This window comes from Lemur catta, chromosome 11 (assembly GCF_020740605.2).
Source record: "Lemur catta isolate mLemCat1 chromosome 11, mLemCat1.pri, whole genome shotgun sequence".
In the NCBI taxonomy this organism is placed as follows: domain Eukaryota; kingdom Metazoa; phylum Chordata; class Mammalia; order Primates; family Lemuridae; genus Lemur; species Lemur catta.
The window spans coordinates 75,119,557-75,134,270 of NC_059138.1; the positions used below are offsets into that span (position 1 = coordinate 75,119,557).

The following is a 14,714-nucleotide window of genomic DNA, read 5'->3' on the forward strand; positions in this document are numbered from 1 at the left end:
ATTGCTCATCCACAATGGTGTTGGAAAAAAATCTACTGCATGTCTTCACGGACTGTCATTCGAAGTAAAGGAAACTCATTGAAACTACGCTGTACTAAATCCCTTCTGCCCTGTTGCTGTCCAGATGGATATACCCTCCGTCCCGGACAGCATCACCCTATGCTCTGAGTCTTCCCTCTCACCTGCATCCTCCATCAAACCATACCGCCCAGGCCATCCTTTGCTTTAGAGATGCAGATGGGGCATAGAGACAACCTTCTTCTCAGTGTGTTTGCATGTCCCTGAAGAAGTAAGTTCATATATTGGATTGGGGGGTGTGCGGTGGGGGCTAAAGACTTGCCAATTTCTGTACTCTCAAGTAACATGGTTGTATTGTATACGGAGGACTTCACTGGAGTACCTAGGAATTTTAAGGTGTCTCAACAAGTGTGAGGGCAACGTTTTGAACCAGGAAGTCAGTCGAAGCTGATAGGCATCTGCTAATCCCCAAGGCTGGGTACATACCTCTAGCTTCCCCTTTCCTCCCATTCCCAATAAGGAATACCACACTTGGTAAGAAAAGTCAGCAACTAAACCATTAACAGATCCAAATAAATGGTACTGCTTAAGATGAGACGTGCAATTAGTAAATTAATTAAAGTCCTCTTCACACTGGTATACGCAGAGGCTGATCATTTGCTTGGTTTAAGTAATATGTTCTATCTTAATTGAAGTCATTAGTACCTCGAGTAAATGTCTTTAAATTCCCTCAAGTATGTTTGAATGGACGCCCATTTTGCCATACAGATCCCAGTTCAGCTGATACTTCAGCTGCTACACTAATGGTGTTAATCAAGGCAGAGGTTTTTATTTAAAGCAATTAGTTTAGTGACTAGAATAGTTAAATAGGTACATAATAAAATTTTAATTCTACACATACATTCCCAACACATACACACAACCTGCTAAAGACATTCTGTGTTTTTCAAAGGAATTTTATTTGTAGTGGTTGGTGTTGACCATTCCCTAGATCTTCCTTTTCTATGACTGTTGCCACTGCACTATCATATGGAAAATTAAATTTTTCAAATTTTTTTTTGTTTCAAGTCCTCCATACATGTACATCATTCCCAGGCTCTCCTGGACTCTCATCAAGCTTTGACTTGTCTCATCAGGCTTAGACCCCACCTGAATCCTCCCTACCTCTCTCCCTCCTAACCTTTCTACCTGGCTTTCTCATTTCTTCCTGAGATAGTTGTGGCTTCTGTTTGTGCTTCCTGCCAGTTGTACTGTGGAAGGAAAAGGGAGGTGAGAGTGAGATGGGATAGAGAAGAGGCTTTACTTTCCCTTTTTGATGCAAAAGAAAGAAATGGCTGGAAAAGTTAATTACTTTCTTCTCCATGTTCAATTTTCATTTCCCAGAGGGAATCAGGCCCACAAAGGTTTCTGCAGAGCTCACATATACCTATGGGTGGAGTGACCTATAACTTATCATTTTTAGCTACTTTCTTTTTGTTTTGTCTCGTATACCCACTGATCCTGATGCCATTAAGTACACGGCAAAGCGAAGATAAACAGGAGAAGCCTGAGGAAGCCCATTATCCATTGTATTCAAATCTCCAATGTTGCACTGCTAGTGGATTTATAGTCACTGGTGGTAGATATATATTTCAAGACATATTTTAAGAAATCTGTCCAGCTCACAAATCTGTCCCTCCCCCTAGAACTGATCCTCCATTCATCCACAGAGCAGGCCCATTAGCCATGTTTATATCACCTGACCCAACACCCTCAGCCTAGCTGATTGGACCAAGGAAGAACATCTGAACCAAACTGGGCCAATCACAGGTGCTCGTTAATCTCTGTTGGTTGCATGATGCAAGGACAGGTAAACTTGGCCAAGTGCCTGGAGAAGCAAAGCATGTTCACATGAAGAGAGAATAGCAAAGCACAGATGAGTGAGCCCGTGGTCTAGACAGAATAGGGCAGAGACAGAAAAACTGCTCTGGCTCCTGAGGCCTTTCCCCTTCCTCATTCCTGAACCAGACCACACTTCCGGCCCTTGGTGCCCCCGAGCAGGAGAGAGATTTAGAATGGGCAGCAATATTAGTTAAGGTCTAATCAGAAGGCAGAAACTACAGAATAATTTTAAATGTTTAATTAATCAATTTTTCTGCCTGGAAACATTCACCTTTCATTCTGTTACAAATTTCAGTGTTTACTCTGGCCCCAGCCAGCTGTGGGTATCCCGGGCACCCCTGGGCAAAAGTGAAGATGGAATACCAGATGCTCTCCATGAGCCACATGCCCAGTGTGGGGAAAAGACCAGTATGCGGCTAGGCGTCCCTGTCTACCAAGGAACAGGGGAATCTTAATATAAGAAGTGGTCCAGACTTCATTGGAGAAGGTATGGTTGTGGTCCGCTGGGTGACCGAGAAGTTCACTGGGTTGCCCGACCCAAAGCTGGCCAACCCCTGGGTAAGTAGGAAAGCCCTCCAGGAACAGGTGGCAGTGGCTGGCAGGCAGGCACAGAGACAGTCATGATGCTGGGAGCCCCCCGTCCTGAAGGGTGGCACACAGCAAATGGCCAAGGTGGGTTAGAGGGCTGCAGAGAGAGTAGGGGTGTTGCGGGCCTGCTCACTGGCAAGGCCTGTCATGCAGGTGTCCGTGTTGGGAGGGCCACCGCCAGGCAGTCACCTGGACAGAGCCAGGGCTATCATCTTGTTGAGGGTCTTGGTGGTCTAGGTGCACAGCTAAGGCAGAGTGCCATGGGACGTCCCCAAACATACTGCTGGGCAGCAGGCCAAGAAAAAGCTAAAGGCAGGACCCAGGAACAGGAAGAGAAGCCAACTTCCTCCTGCTGTGTCCCTCCAGCGCCCTCTACTGACAAAGCTTGGTATCGTGCTCACTGCGGAGCAGAAATGCTTACAGCTCCATTATAGCAGAGCCAGTAACATGGTAGAATTGGAGTTGAGAGGCAAAAAACTAAAACTAAAAAAATAGTTGGCATAGTAGCCACCACTCCCTAGGTTTCTATCCCCCGGGTTAGGGAATATATGCTAGTTGTCACAAGAGATCACAGCCACAGCCCAAAAGTACAAGACAAGAAGCTGTATTAGTTACCTAATACTGTATGACATCTCTGCGAAACCTAATGGCTTAGGACAACAACAAGAATTTATTATCTCTCAAGATTTCTGTGGGTCAGGAATGTGAGGGTTTCTGGGTGGGTAGTTCTGGCTCAGGGTCTCTCATAGGATTGTAGTCAAGATACCACCAGCCAGAGCTGCAGTCATCAGAAAGCTTCCCTGGGGCGAGCTGAACCTCCTCCAAGGTTGGTCCCACCTGGAGGGTGGACAGTAGAGGACTTACCTCCTCTCCACCCGGGCTCCTCCCTGTGGCTGCTTGAGTGTCCTCCCAACATGGCATCTAGCTTTCCGCAGAATGAGGGATCCAAGAGACCAGGCACAAGTAACATTGCCCTTTATACAATCTAGCCTTGGATGTCGAACTCCACCATTTCTGCTATCGTGTATTGGTCACAGAGGCTAGTCTTGATTCAGTATGGGAGGGGACCACCCAAGGGCACATATACCAGGAGATGAAGATAATGGGGGACTATCTTGGAGGCTGGCTACCACACAGGCCACCACGTCAAGGGCTTGGCCATTCAATCCATACCTTGATTTGGAGTTCTTGGATGCTTTTATACCTTAGGTAGCACATTGAGGCACGTCTTGTAGGCAAGCTGACTTAAACCATAGAACCACAGAATGTACCGCTGTGCTGGAAACTTAGCAATCAACTAGATTTAACATCTTTATTTCTATAGGAGAAAACTGAGGCCCACAGTTACACTGCCAGGAATTGCAGCCTTGGAATTAGAATCCCTGTATCCTGACTTCTAGTTCTCTTTTCCCAAATTCAAGCCCTCTGACTGGCTGCATTGGGGTCACTGTGGAACTTGTTGGAAATACTGATCCTGGGGCCCTCTCTAGAGCAGCATCTCTGTGGGGCGGAGCTGGACAATGAGCTGAGAGGTCTATCACATTTTTAAAGCTCTCCAGGTATTTCTAATGAGCAGTGGCATGTGTGGAACCCCCGTCCTCTGCCACATTGACTCTGTTACTGAAGTTCAGACGTTCAGAAGAGGGAGTGTATGTGGCACCATGCTGAGGTCCAGTGGGACCCAATTCCATGCTTTCATTGCAGGATAGGCTGTCCTGCTGGCTCCCAGGTACGCTTTGGGACATGCTCTTCTACTGCCAGAAAGAACGCTCTCTGTTTTGGACCAGGAGCCTGCAAGCGGTTCCATTTCCCCTTCGCTGGATTGTTAGTTCAAGCACATTGTGTTGAACTAACCCCAGGCTGTCTGACTTCCTGGAGTCTGATTAAGCAGGGTCCAGCATGCAGGGTCCTGAGAGTGAGCCCTCCTCATGTGTTGCCCCCAGGTGACTCCCACATCTCACTCCATCTCAGCCCTGCTGACTCCTCAAGATGGTACTGGCCTTTCACAGACACCAAACAGATGCTCGGATTCCAGGAATCCTGGCCATTCCCCTTGGCCAGAGAACCAAGATGGGGTCCTCAGTAAGGGCCTAGGCCTGACTCTAAATGCCTCAGGTTTGGGTTTCCTGGCATCTGAGGTAACTAATCTGCAGGTTTTGCCTGAATATGTCCAACAAATCACCTATGCTTCTATATCTATAAGACAAAATCAAATACTAGATATCTTTTTCCAATCAGAAGGATGCTAAATTTAAAAAATGATAATCTATATGTCTTTTTATCTTCTTAACTGTGAAAAAAAAATCCCATTTTCATTTAGTAATCTCCTGAGCCAGTAGCAATTAATCCACATTCTTGGCTGGTGTTCAAGTCCTTCTGATTTAAAAGTTTTCCCTCTATTTCCTGTCTTTTTTAGTTTCCCAAACTGCGACTGATTTAGTTCTCTATGGTTTTTGTGTTAATAACAGAAAAACTAATAACAATAATGATAATCATAATAAAATAATGGCATCTATACTTACTATACATTAGGCGTCACTCTTACAGTGTGACCATATTATCGCTTTTGTCTCAAAACCATTGCCAAGTAGGCATTTTGATTCCCATTTTAAAACAAGGAAACCAGTGCTCTGAGACATTTAAGGAATGTGCCCGGGGTCACATGTGGCATAAGTAATGGAGGTCAGGATTTCTCTCCAAGCCCAACTAACTCCAGAGACTATCCTTTTAACCACTGTACTCTAGTGCCTTCCGTGACTAGTGTTCTCGGGCTCTAATATGTGGTGGTCAGAATCAAAGATTTCTGAGCCAGAGGCCTTGTTTTAAATCCCAGTTCTGCCAATTTCTAGGTGGATAACTTGGGGAGGATGATTTAATCTGTGTCATCCTCATCTATAAAACGAGGATAATAATTCCTTCCTCATGGGGTTCTTGTAAGGATTAAATAAGAAAATGCACAGTGCTTAGCACATAGCCAATGTTCAGTTAATGATAGCTACTGTAAATGCTGCATTTTTGTTGGCTTCATCATAGTTTTTATCTCATGCAAAATGCCTGCTCCTTCTCTTGCAGATTGTGTTCTCGCTGCACACCAATTTCAAGTTCTGGAATTCATTATGCACTGATTTTTATACAATAACAGGAAAACAAAATTTGAGAAACAGCATACCCTCAAAATACTCAGAGGATATTACGAGTGTGGCATCCTTCCTGGATGTCTTATTTTCTCTACCTTCAGTTTTTTAAAGGGGTCATTTCTTTCCTGATGACAGTATCAGCTGCTTCCCTGTGACAGGCAATGAACTAATATTTCTGCCAAATCAAAGAGACTCTTCCCCATCTCCGTGACCACTGCTTCTCTTTGTCACATGCTTTATCTCCTTCACCCAAGCTGGTCTCTTTCCATAATTTACACCCGGAAGCCTCAGATATCTGGCTCTGTGGGCTTCCCAGAAAGCGGTCTTGGAGCAATCTATCCTGGCTGCCACATGGTGACACCATCTGAGGATACCGTCTCTCCACCTCTGCCCCGTTTTCACCTGAAGGTTCATCTATCACTTCCAATGGGACACTGTGTACTTAAAGACCTTTCATTTGGTGGCAGCCTCATGTTCGTGTCTTCTGGGATCATTTTAGGATGTGTTTATGGACATAATCTGGTCAGGGGCCGCATAGCTAGGTTTTCATTTAATTGAAGGAAGAAAAAAACCCAGAAAACCAACAGCCCAGCCATTGTTTAATGCAGGGAGGATTTCAGACCTCGGTCTGGCAACTGGTAGATTGTGCAGAACCTAAACCCCTTTCCCTGAACAGCTCTATAGTCCTCGTGCGTCATCTACACGCTAGATGTAGCCGTTTACCTGCTCAGAGGTGACCTGAGAAAGAAGAAAACTGGGTTTTTGCTTTGTTTCCATCTGATTACTTCTCTCACTGTTAATTCCTGTTTTTATAAATCAGGATTATTACCAAAGAAGGCAATACAGGGAAGTGAATAAGGAACCCGCTGGTATCATACACAGGTAACAAAGCAGAAGACTAAGTAAGGACTCAGGTTTCTGTGGCTGGGGTGGAGGTGGAGCAGCAGCAGGCAAGGAAGATGGCAGGGAGGCTGAGCCCTACCAGGTCTCAGAGAAGCCCCAGGCAGGACTAGGAAAGTCTACCCCTGTCGGTTGCGCTGGCATCTTCATGCAACCCCCACTCTGCATTATAATCCTCAACATGGGACAACACACCACCTCCATCTGCATTTGGCTGCTCTAGGCATTTCCTTCTGGTCAAAGGAGTATGGGCCACTTCAGGGCCAGAACTCTGGGAAGAGGGAGTGGCCTATAGGCTGGAGTGATGGTTTCACAAGGCGTGACCCACCTGGTAACTCTGCAACTTGCTGGCCTCTCCCAGTTCACAAATCAGAATCTCTGGGAGAAGTCAGAGATAATTCTTATATATAATACAACGTGAGCATCACTGAGAGAGAACATCCTGAGAATCACTAATCTAGGCAAATATTCAAGTATCCATTTTGTGCAGAATAATGGCTCCCCAAAGATGTCTGTGCCCTAATCCCCGGAACTTGTGCATATGTTAGGTTGTAGGGCAAAGAAGAATTAAGGTTGTTAATGAACTTGGCCTTCAAATAGGGAGATTATCCTGGATTATCTGGGTGGGCCCAATATAATCACAAGGGTCCTTTTAGAAAAAGGAGGCAGAAGACAAGAGTCAGAGTGACTCTTTCCATCTGAGTATGGAAAACAGCAAAGTGAGAAGGATTCGGTCAGCCTTTGCAGGTTTTGAAGATGGGAGGAAGGAACCATGAGCCAAGGAATTTGAGCAGCATCTAGAAATTGCAAATGGCAACTCAAAAACAGATTCTCCCTTAAAGCCTCCAGAAGGACTGCAGCCCTGCTGACCCCCTGATTTTGTGTCTGACTTCTGACCTGTAGAATTGTGAAATAACAAAAATTGTGTTGTTTGAAGACACTAAGTTTGTGGCAGTTTGTTATAGCAGCAATAGAAAACTAATGGCAAGAGGTCAGTGCTGGAGGACTGCAGTCAATGATCTTGACAGATGTGATATAAAAAATGCACACATCCAGAATGGTTTCTGAAAGGCATAAAGTTTAAGAGATTTTTGAAACACAAGAAAAATTCCACCTGTTAGGATGAGGTCATATTTCTGGGCTTAATTTATACCAAGTCTCCTTGAGACAGTTGTCTGGATGTTTTCCTGTTTGCTTCTGAAGGTCCATTACCCCCCCTCCACCCGGCTCTGTGCCCTGGTGGGCAGACTTCCCTGGACTGGACCACCAGACTCCTCGCCCCCTGGCTTCCAGAAGATTCCACCAATCGGGGGCACCAGTGGGAGACTGGAGGGCACTCACGCTCAGGTGCTGACTTTGCACTTGTACGACCCTGAGAGTGAGCGTCTCCTTCAGCTGTGTGCTCTGGGCACCTCGCTGGCCTCACTCAACAGCAAGGAAGAAAGAGAAACACTCTCTAGGGTCCAGAAAAGCCTTCTAGAGAAGGTGACAGTCTGAAGACTACGTGAGCCCAGCCAAAAAGTATCTGGAATTCTTCACCCTTTCTGACGGGCCCCACTCCACAACAGGCTACTTTAGGGTGAACTGTCAGAAGCCATGGAGCTGGAAAAGCAGGAATGAAAAGTCTAGAAAATACAATCCAACGGTACCAACAGAAACAATTTAACTTGAAAACTACCCTGGATTAAGCGATGTACTGAGCTATTATATATGCAACACTGCTATATGCAAATCACATGCAAATATAAACACCACCCTCCATAGGGATAGCTTTTTCTTTGCTTTCTCTGGCTGCTAAAACAAATCCAATTTGGAGAATGAAAATAGACAATTACTCTGTGGTGGGAGAAAATTTGTGTATGCATCTCAGCACTTCTACTGATACCCCCTCCCCCCCCACACTTCCTACAAAGGCACCCCTAAACTTAAAGTATCTTGTTCATGCAGAATTGTGTGACCTGGAAGTAAACTAAATAGGACTGAAGTACAAAGACATGCCCATTTGTGTCTTTATGGACCTAAAAGAGTGATGATCCCCTCCCTCCAGGAAACCATTCTAAATCACCAATCCTCCCAGCCCTCCTCCAAAGACCCACAGAGTCTGAGTTCAGGTCTCTCTCCTCTGTGTCCCCACAGCACAGCATATGCTCAATTCATGGGTACTGAGTTCACGAAGGAGTCCACAGACCAGGGAGCCATGCAAGACCACAGCTGACCAGATTTACATCAGCTTAGACATGTACTACCTGTCAACTCTGGCAACCTCCCCACTCCTTATCCTCCAGTGCCGCCCCCCCATCCCTGCCCCATGTATTTTTAGAACAAAACAACAAAAAGATAGGAAGAAGACTATGGCAGGAAGAAGGTGGTAGTATTAATATTCCAAGTAAGGCTACAAGGAATTTAAAAGTTAGACACCCTCCTCCGTTTAAACATTTGTTTCCTGCCCATAAACATGAATACCACACAGAGTCACTAGCACTTACTTTCAGGGGGAAAAAAAAAAAATTTCTTTTTCCCCCCGCAAAAACCCTGTAGGTCTGTAGGCTAACATTTCTGCCCTCGGGCGGCATAGCCAGCTCTTGTGTGCAGCCAGCTGGGCACCTTTGCGGCCTACCTGAGCTGGAAAGAACCAGAAGAAGAGGTTGCTGTTGTAAGTCTTGTTCACCGTGAGGTAGCCAGCGTAACTCTTCACATTCTGTCCTGAGAAAGGACTCACCAAACTCGATTCTTTCCCTAGTGGGGGAAAAAAATTTACCCAAGGATTAGAGAAAAACACCACGTGAGCCATCTCAGTCTCGGGAGGGCTTCTGCCAGGGACCAGATCTGGGACGGAGTGATCAGGAGGCTACAAGGAGCTGGCCTGAAAGGTGGTGACTGCAGCAATTCTCGTCTGCCTGCCCCACCGCTCCTGCACACTCCACACTGACCAGTTAGCCAAGGGCAAGGGAAAATGTTAAGCCTTTGTTGGGAGGTCCCCAAATATATTTTATAAGCTATAGTAAGGTTTGGTAGAAAAGAAGAAAACAAATCACTCATCACACCTTATGTAAACCGAGGTGCTCATCTTGGGCCACGTGGAAAGGGGCAGGATAAAGTCACCTGACCCAAAGGAAGGGGGGGTCTAAGAGAGACGATGGAGCTAGGAAGCTCTCAGCCCTGGGGAGGCCTGTGTCCTTCACACTCTCATTTTCATGAAGGCAAAAATCCTGCCACATCCGTGAAGGGGAGTGGACCAAGGCATGTGGCAAGTAGGGGTGACTGGGGACAGCGGGGAGAGGCAGGCAGTGAGACCGGGGGTGGCCTTGTGGCTACCCAGGGGGAGCCAAACAGGACAACTGAACAGCTGTAGAGGGCAGAGGTCCTGGCTTTGTTATGGCACCAGAGGGACAGGCACAGGAAGAATGTTCAGACAGCTGAGGACACCCAGGAGTGAAGAATACTAAAAGGAGCTGACACAAGGCCACTGTGCCAAGGGCCTTCATAATACGAGAGGTGTAAGTATTTTGCCCACTTTACAGATGAGAAAGCTGCAGCACAGTGAGGTTAAGTAACTTGCCTGAGGTCACACAGCCACTGAAGGAGAGCTGGGATTTAAACCCAGCAGTGAGGTTGCGGAGTGTGTTCCTTCCCCCACCCTGTTACAGGGCTTCTCAACTATAGAGTTAGTCAGCAGGTGCAGGCAGCAGGAAGTGGGGAGCGAAGCAGGGATTAGGAACAGAGTGGAGAAGGAACCAAAAACAGGAAGCAAGCCGTAGTGGGGAAGTAGAAGGGAAGTTTAGGTGGAGGAGAAGAATCCTTTCTTGGTGACAAAGAACGTGCTCCCAGTAAAGGCCATTCACTCATGAAAAGCAATTTAAGTCTGAGACATAGTAAGTCTGAGCTGTATTAAGTTAGTAGGTAAAGAAGCTCAGTCCTTCACGTGCCAGCAATGGAAGACACCTTCATTCAGTCCCTAGAGTGCGAATTGTTAGCGTCGCTTCCCAACTGGGCATTGGCATTGAAGGACATCATTGATAGGGTAAAATAACACATGGTGAGAGTATTTGCTGCAAATCAGGGTCCTGGCCCCAGGGCTGGTTGTGAAACTTTCACCGGCACATCACTGCTTTAGGGCTACAAGTCCCTCTTTTTAAATAGGCATGCCTCCTAAGAGGGGAAACTCTCATATCCATCACCCAATTCCTTTCCCCTAGTACTTTGCTGATCCTAGTGCTGCTACTGACCAGCCTGTGACCCTCCGGGAGGGCGTTTAACCTCCCTGTGCCTCAGTTTCTCTTCTGTGAAGGATGGACTACCTTATGGGATAGTCCACCCAGAATGAAAGAGTCCCCATGTGCAAAACCTATGAAAAGAAGCTGACGTGTAGGCAGGTCCGCTGCTATTGCTGTCTGCGAAATGCATCCACTGATTAGGAACAGGGAGCACCTGGGAGCAGAGGCAGCGTCGGTGTGGGGACAAAAGCAAGGACTCACTGGGCGGTTTCCTGAGGGTCCTGGTGGGCTGGCACAATAGGAAGAGCATGAATTGCGGCCGGGAGAGAGCCGGGCTGGTAACCCTAACTAGCTCTCCAGCAAGGCATCCACATCTCTGAGCCTCTTCCCTTTTGTGCAAAACGTGGATACAGATTCCCCTACACGGGGCTTTCTGTGAGGATCAAACAGACCAAAAAATGCATATGAACCCTTAGCCTGGTACTAGACACAAAATGAGGGTTCAGTCCACGGGAGGGATCCTTATCGTGGGCCTGTGGGCCCACCCTGGGTGAGTCTAGAAGATCCGCCTTCTTCTGGCTCAGCCCAGATCTCCCAGGGCAAGTTGCTTAATCCAACCTCTGTAGCTCTTCCATTCTCTTCCCAGTGAGAACTATCCTCCCCCACACCGGAAAAAGACAAAGGCGAATGAGAGGGGGAGGATCTTAAGGGAAAGAAAAGGTAGTTTGGGAAAGGTGGTGTTTGCCCAGGTCCTCTTCCCTTCCCCCCAGTTGTCATTTCTTCCTCCCCCTACTTCACTTCACTCTTAATTAGCCCCTCCAGGGCTGGGCAGCCTGTAAAACACTTGTGAAATATTTTTGCAGAACTATTATTCTTTTCAAAATCAGAGACACCAGCCCCACTCCACACACACACTCAAAGAAGGAAGGTAGAGAACTCAACACTGAGAGTTGGAAATGAGTGAGATGTGGACCACAGAAAGGTAAATAGGTAGGCGAGCATTCCAGAAAGAAGACAGAGAAAAATGAGAAAGGTCAGAGCATAATGAGAAAAAGAGAAAATATATAACAGAAAGAGCTGGAGGGAATGGAACAGAGGACAGGATGATTGAATCAATCTATCTCTCTGAGACCAGCCCAGCCCAGGGCTCTCCGGCCGGTTTCAAAATGATTCAGATGTTCACTCGCCCTCCCCCCGGGCATGCCAACCTTGCTTCTCTGCTACCTTGCACTTGGGTACATTTCAGACCTTCCCTCCTACATCAGGAGCTGTTGGAAACGGGAATTTGTCTTATTTATTGTACCCCTTGGGACTTTGCATGCTGATTTACACACTTAAGACATTCAATAAATCCTCTTCAATGCACAGATGTTAACGAGAGGGTGGATGCATGTGTATGTGAATGAATGAACTTAAACAAGCCCCATGAACGGTGCACGAGGATTAGCTTATTTGTATGAAAAACTCCTAAAGGAAGGCAGACCTTATTGAGATCTTAAGAAATTTAGAACTTTTCTCTGGCCCATAGAAAAGTATTTTGCCCCATTTCAAATTTTAAATTTCCATTAACTAAATCACAGCAAAATAATTAATGTTTCTTTCAACTAAAATGATTTTTTTATATTTTTGAATATCCTGTTCATCCTGCCAGGGTCTATTAATGGAAATGTGGAAAACAAACTCCCGAGATGTAGAAGTTTCGATCTTTCTGGCACCATGACTCACAACGCAAATGTTTAAAACAGTTAAAAAATACATAAATAAAAGGTTTTCTTTGAAGTGATTTCACTTCCTGCTTGTTATTTGCTGCTGTTACCAGTGTTGGTAATCTTAACACTTTCAAAAAGATTGAAGTGTGACCAAAGAAAGGCTTGAACCAGCTAATCAGTGTGCATGTCAGATACACAAACACCCCAGTTATCAGCCATATAGACAAGACAGTACCAGACAATAAGTAATAATAAATTAGGACCTAATAGCAAAATTTTCTGTGAAGTTTGTAAAAATGCAGTGTTTGTAAACATGTTAAAATTTGCCTTCTACATTCATTTTTGTTTCTGAGAGTAAGGTTTTATTCTAGCCGCAGAGAAAATAAACATGCAATTACAATTACATAAAAACTAAGCCAGCTAATTGGGGATTTAAAAAAGTAAAAATTTCCCTTGTCTTTTTGCAAACTACTGTTTATCTCAAAAAATGTTCCACGGCGATATTAAGACTCATGTTCCTAGGGTTTTGACAGACTCGATAAACAAAAGGGATTTAGGAGAGCGAGCTGACCATCTGTCCAGAGCTTCCTGAACTTTCAGCAAAGCGGATGAATAAAATTATCCTTAATTATGTTGTCAGGGCTGCATTTGAATACCCAGATGTACCAGATTGTGGAGCAGCCACTTAAAATTCCGTTCAAAAATTTTGACTGTGTGATACAACTTTAGAAAGTGACATTACAAGCAGATTTAATATTTTAAAAGTTGTCACTCATCAGATGAAGATCTATCAGTCTTGGATTAGAAGGACAGAAGACAAAACTACCTCCCTTGGAATCTTTCTCTGCTCCTGCTAATACCCGTAACTGAAGAATGCTTATAGGCAAGAAAAATAGGAGCAGGAGGGATGTGGACAATCTCTCAGATACATTTCTCTGTATTCTTTTCACTCGGTCCTGCCAGATATATATATGATACAGGCACACCATGGTCACTTTCGCTTAACACCTTTGTTTAAGCTATTTCCCCCATTCAGTAGGTCCAGATCTTTCTCTGTGTACCTAAATCTTACCCAACACCCTCATGTCTGAAGTTGGTCACATAGCACAGTGGGTCATACATGGGCTCTATAGGTTTTAATTCCAGCTCTCCCACTTACTAGTTTTATGGCCCTGGGCAAGATACTTAATTTCTCCAGGCCTCAGTTTTCTAATCTGTAAAATGGAAACAATAATTATGCATTCTTCATTAGGGTTGCTCTAAGAATTACATGAGCTAATGGATGTAAAGCACAATACCTGGCACATGGTTACTACTCAAATTTAAATTCCACAAGTATTTATAGAGTGCCTAGTATGTCAGGTACTGCTCTAGGTACTGAGGATATAACGATTAAATGTTAGCTATTTATAATTTTTGCTCCCACTACTACAGTACCATTATCTTCTCCCTGGATTATGCCAACCAATAGGGACAGTTCCCTTCTCAAAATTTCCAGCACACTTACCTCGGATGTAATAGTTTAGTACTTTAGTGTGCACTGCTTTATTCCTTAATTGTCTCATGTGTGTGCATCTGGTCATTTCAGAAGAGCACAAGCGTCTCAAACAAAGGGAAATAAACCATAGCAGGCAAGTCATAGAGCAGAAGTGAGAAGATTTGGGTCCTGAGCCCGTCTCTGTGACCCCATCTCTATGACATGGGTCCCACTGGGAGAGTCACGTAAGGTATTTGAATTTCAATTTCCTCATATGCAAATTGGTAGCATTTGGTTATAATGATTTTTAATTCCTTTTCATCTCTAAATTAAATGGTTTGCCTTGATTTATTGTTAACGAGCATAAATCTAAGTCATCACTATTCACTTACAAGGATGCTGCAATGAGTGTGTGTGATGCAATTTGCTGGGTTAACGGTATTTCTCCTGTGTGTGTGCATTGTAACGACATCAGCCTATACGGCTGAGCAACCATCTTTCCACGACTGTTCTACATAAAGCAAAAATGAGTCCTTTTTAAAATACACTGAATACGTTATCAGAGTTTTTCATCTTTCCTCAGAAAAGAGATGGTGAACCTTGGAGCCAATGCGTATTTCAGAAAAAGACATATGAACAGGACTTAAACATACCCTTAAAATAAGAGAATGTCTTGGTTGAAAAGAAAAACCAGAACACAATGACGTCCTATGGGCTGCGAGTATACTTCGCATGAAGAAAACTTGCTTTTATCTTAAACTTCCTTATAGAGTATTTAGATTTATTTTTG

General features: G+C 44.9%; 1 protein-coding gene across 2 annotated transcripts in view; it reads right to left on the reverse strand.

The window, feature by feature from the left end:
- The window catches only part of CPVL (carboxypeptidase vitellogenic like), a 136,709-nt gene that overhangs the window by 96,649 nt on the left and 25,346 nt on the right, over positions 1–14,714 (reverse strand). For both annotated transcript variants that reach the window (XM_045564212.1, XM_045564211.1), the window contains exon 3: positions 9,142–9,260. In XM_045564212.1, coding sequence (XP_045420168.1) covers positions 9,142–9,260 — 119 coding nt within the window. The remainder of the gene's footprint in view (positions 1–9,141; positions 9,261–14,714) is intronic.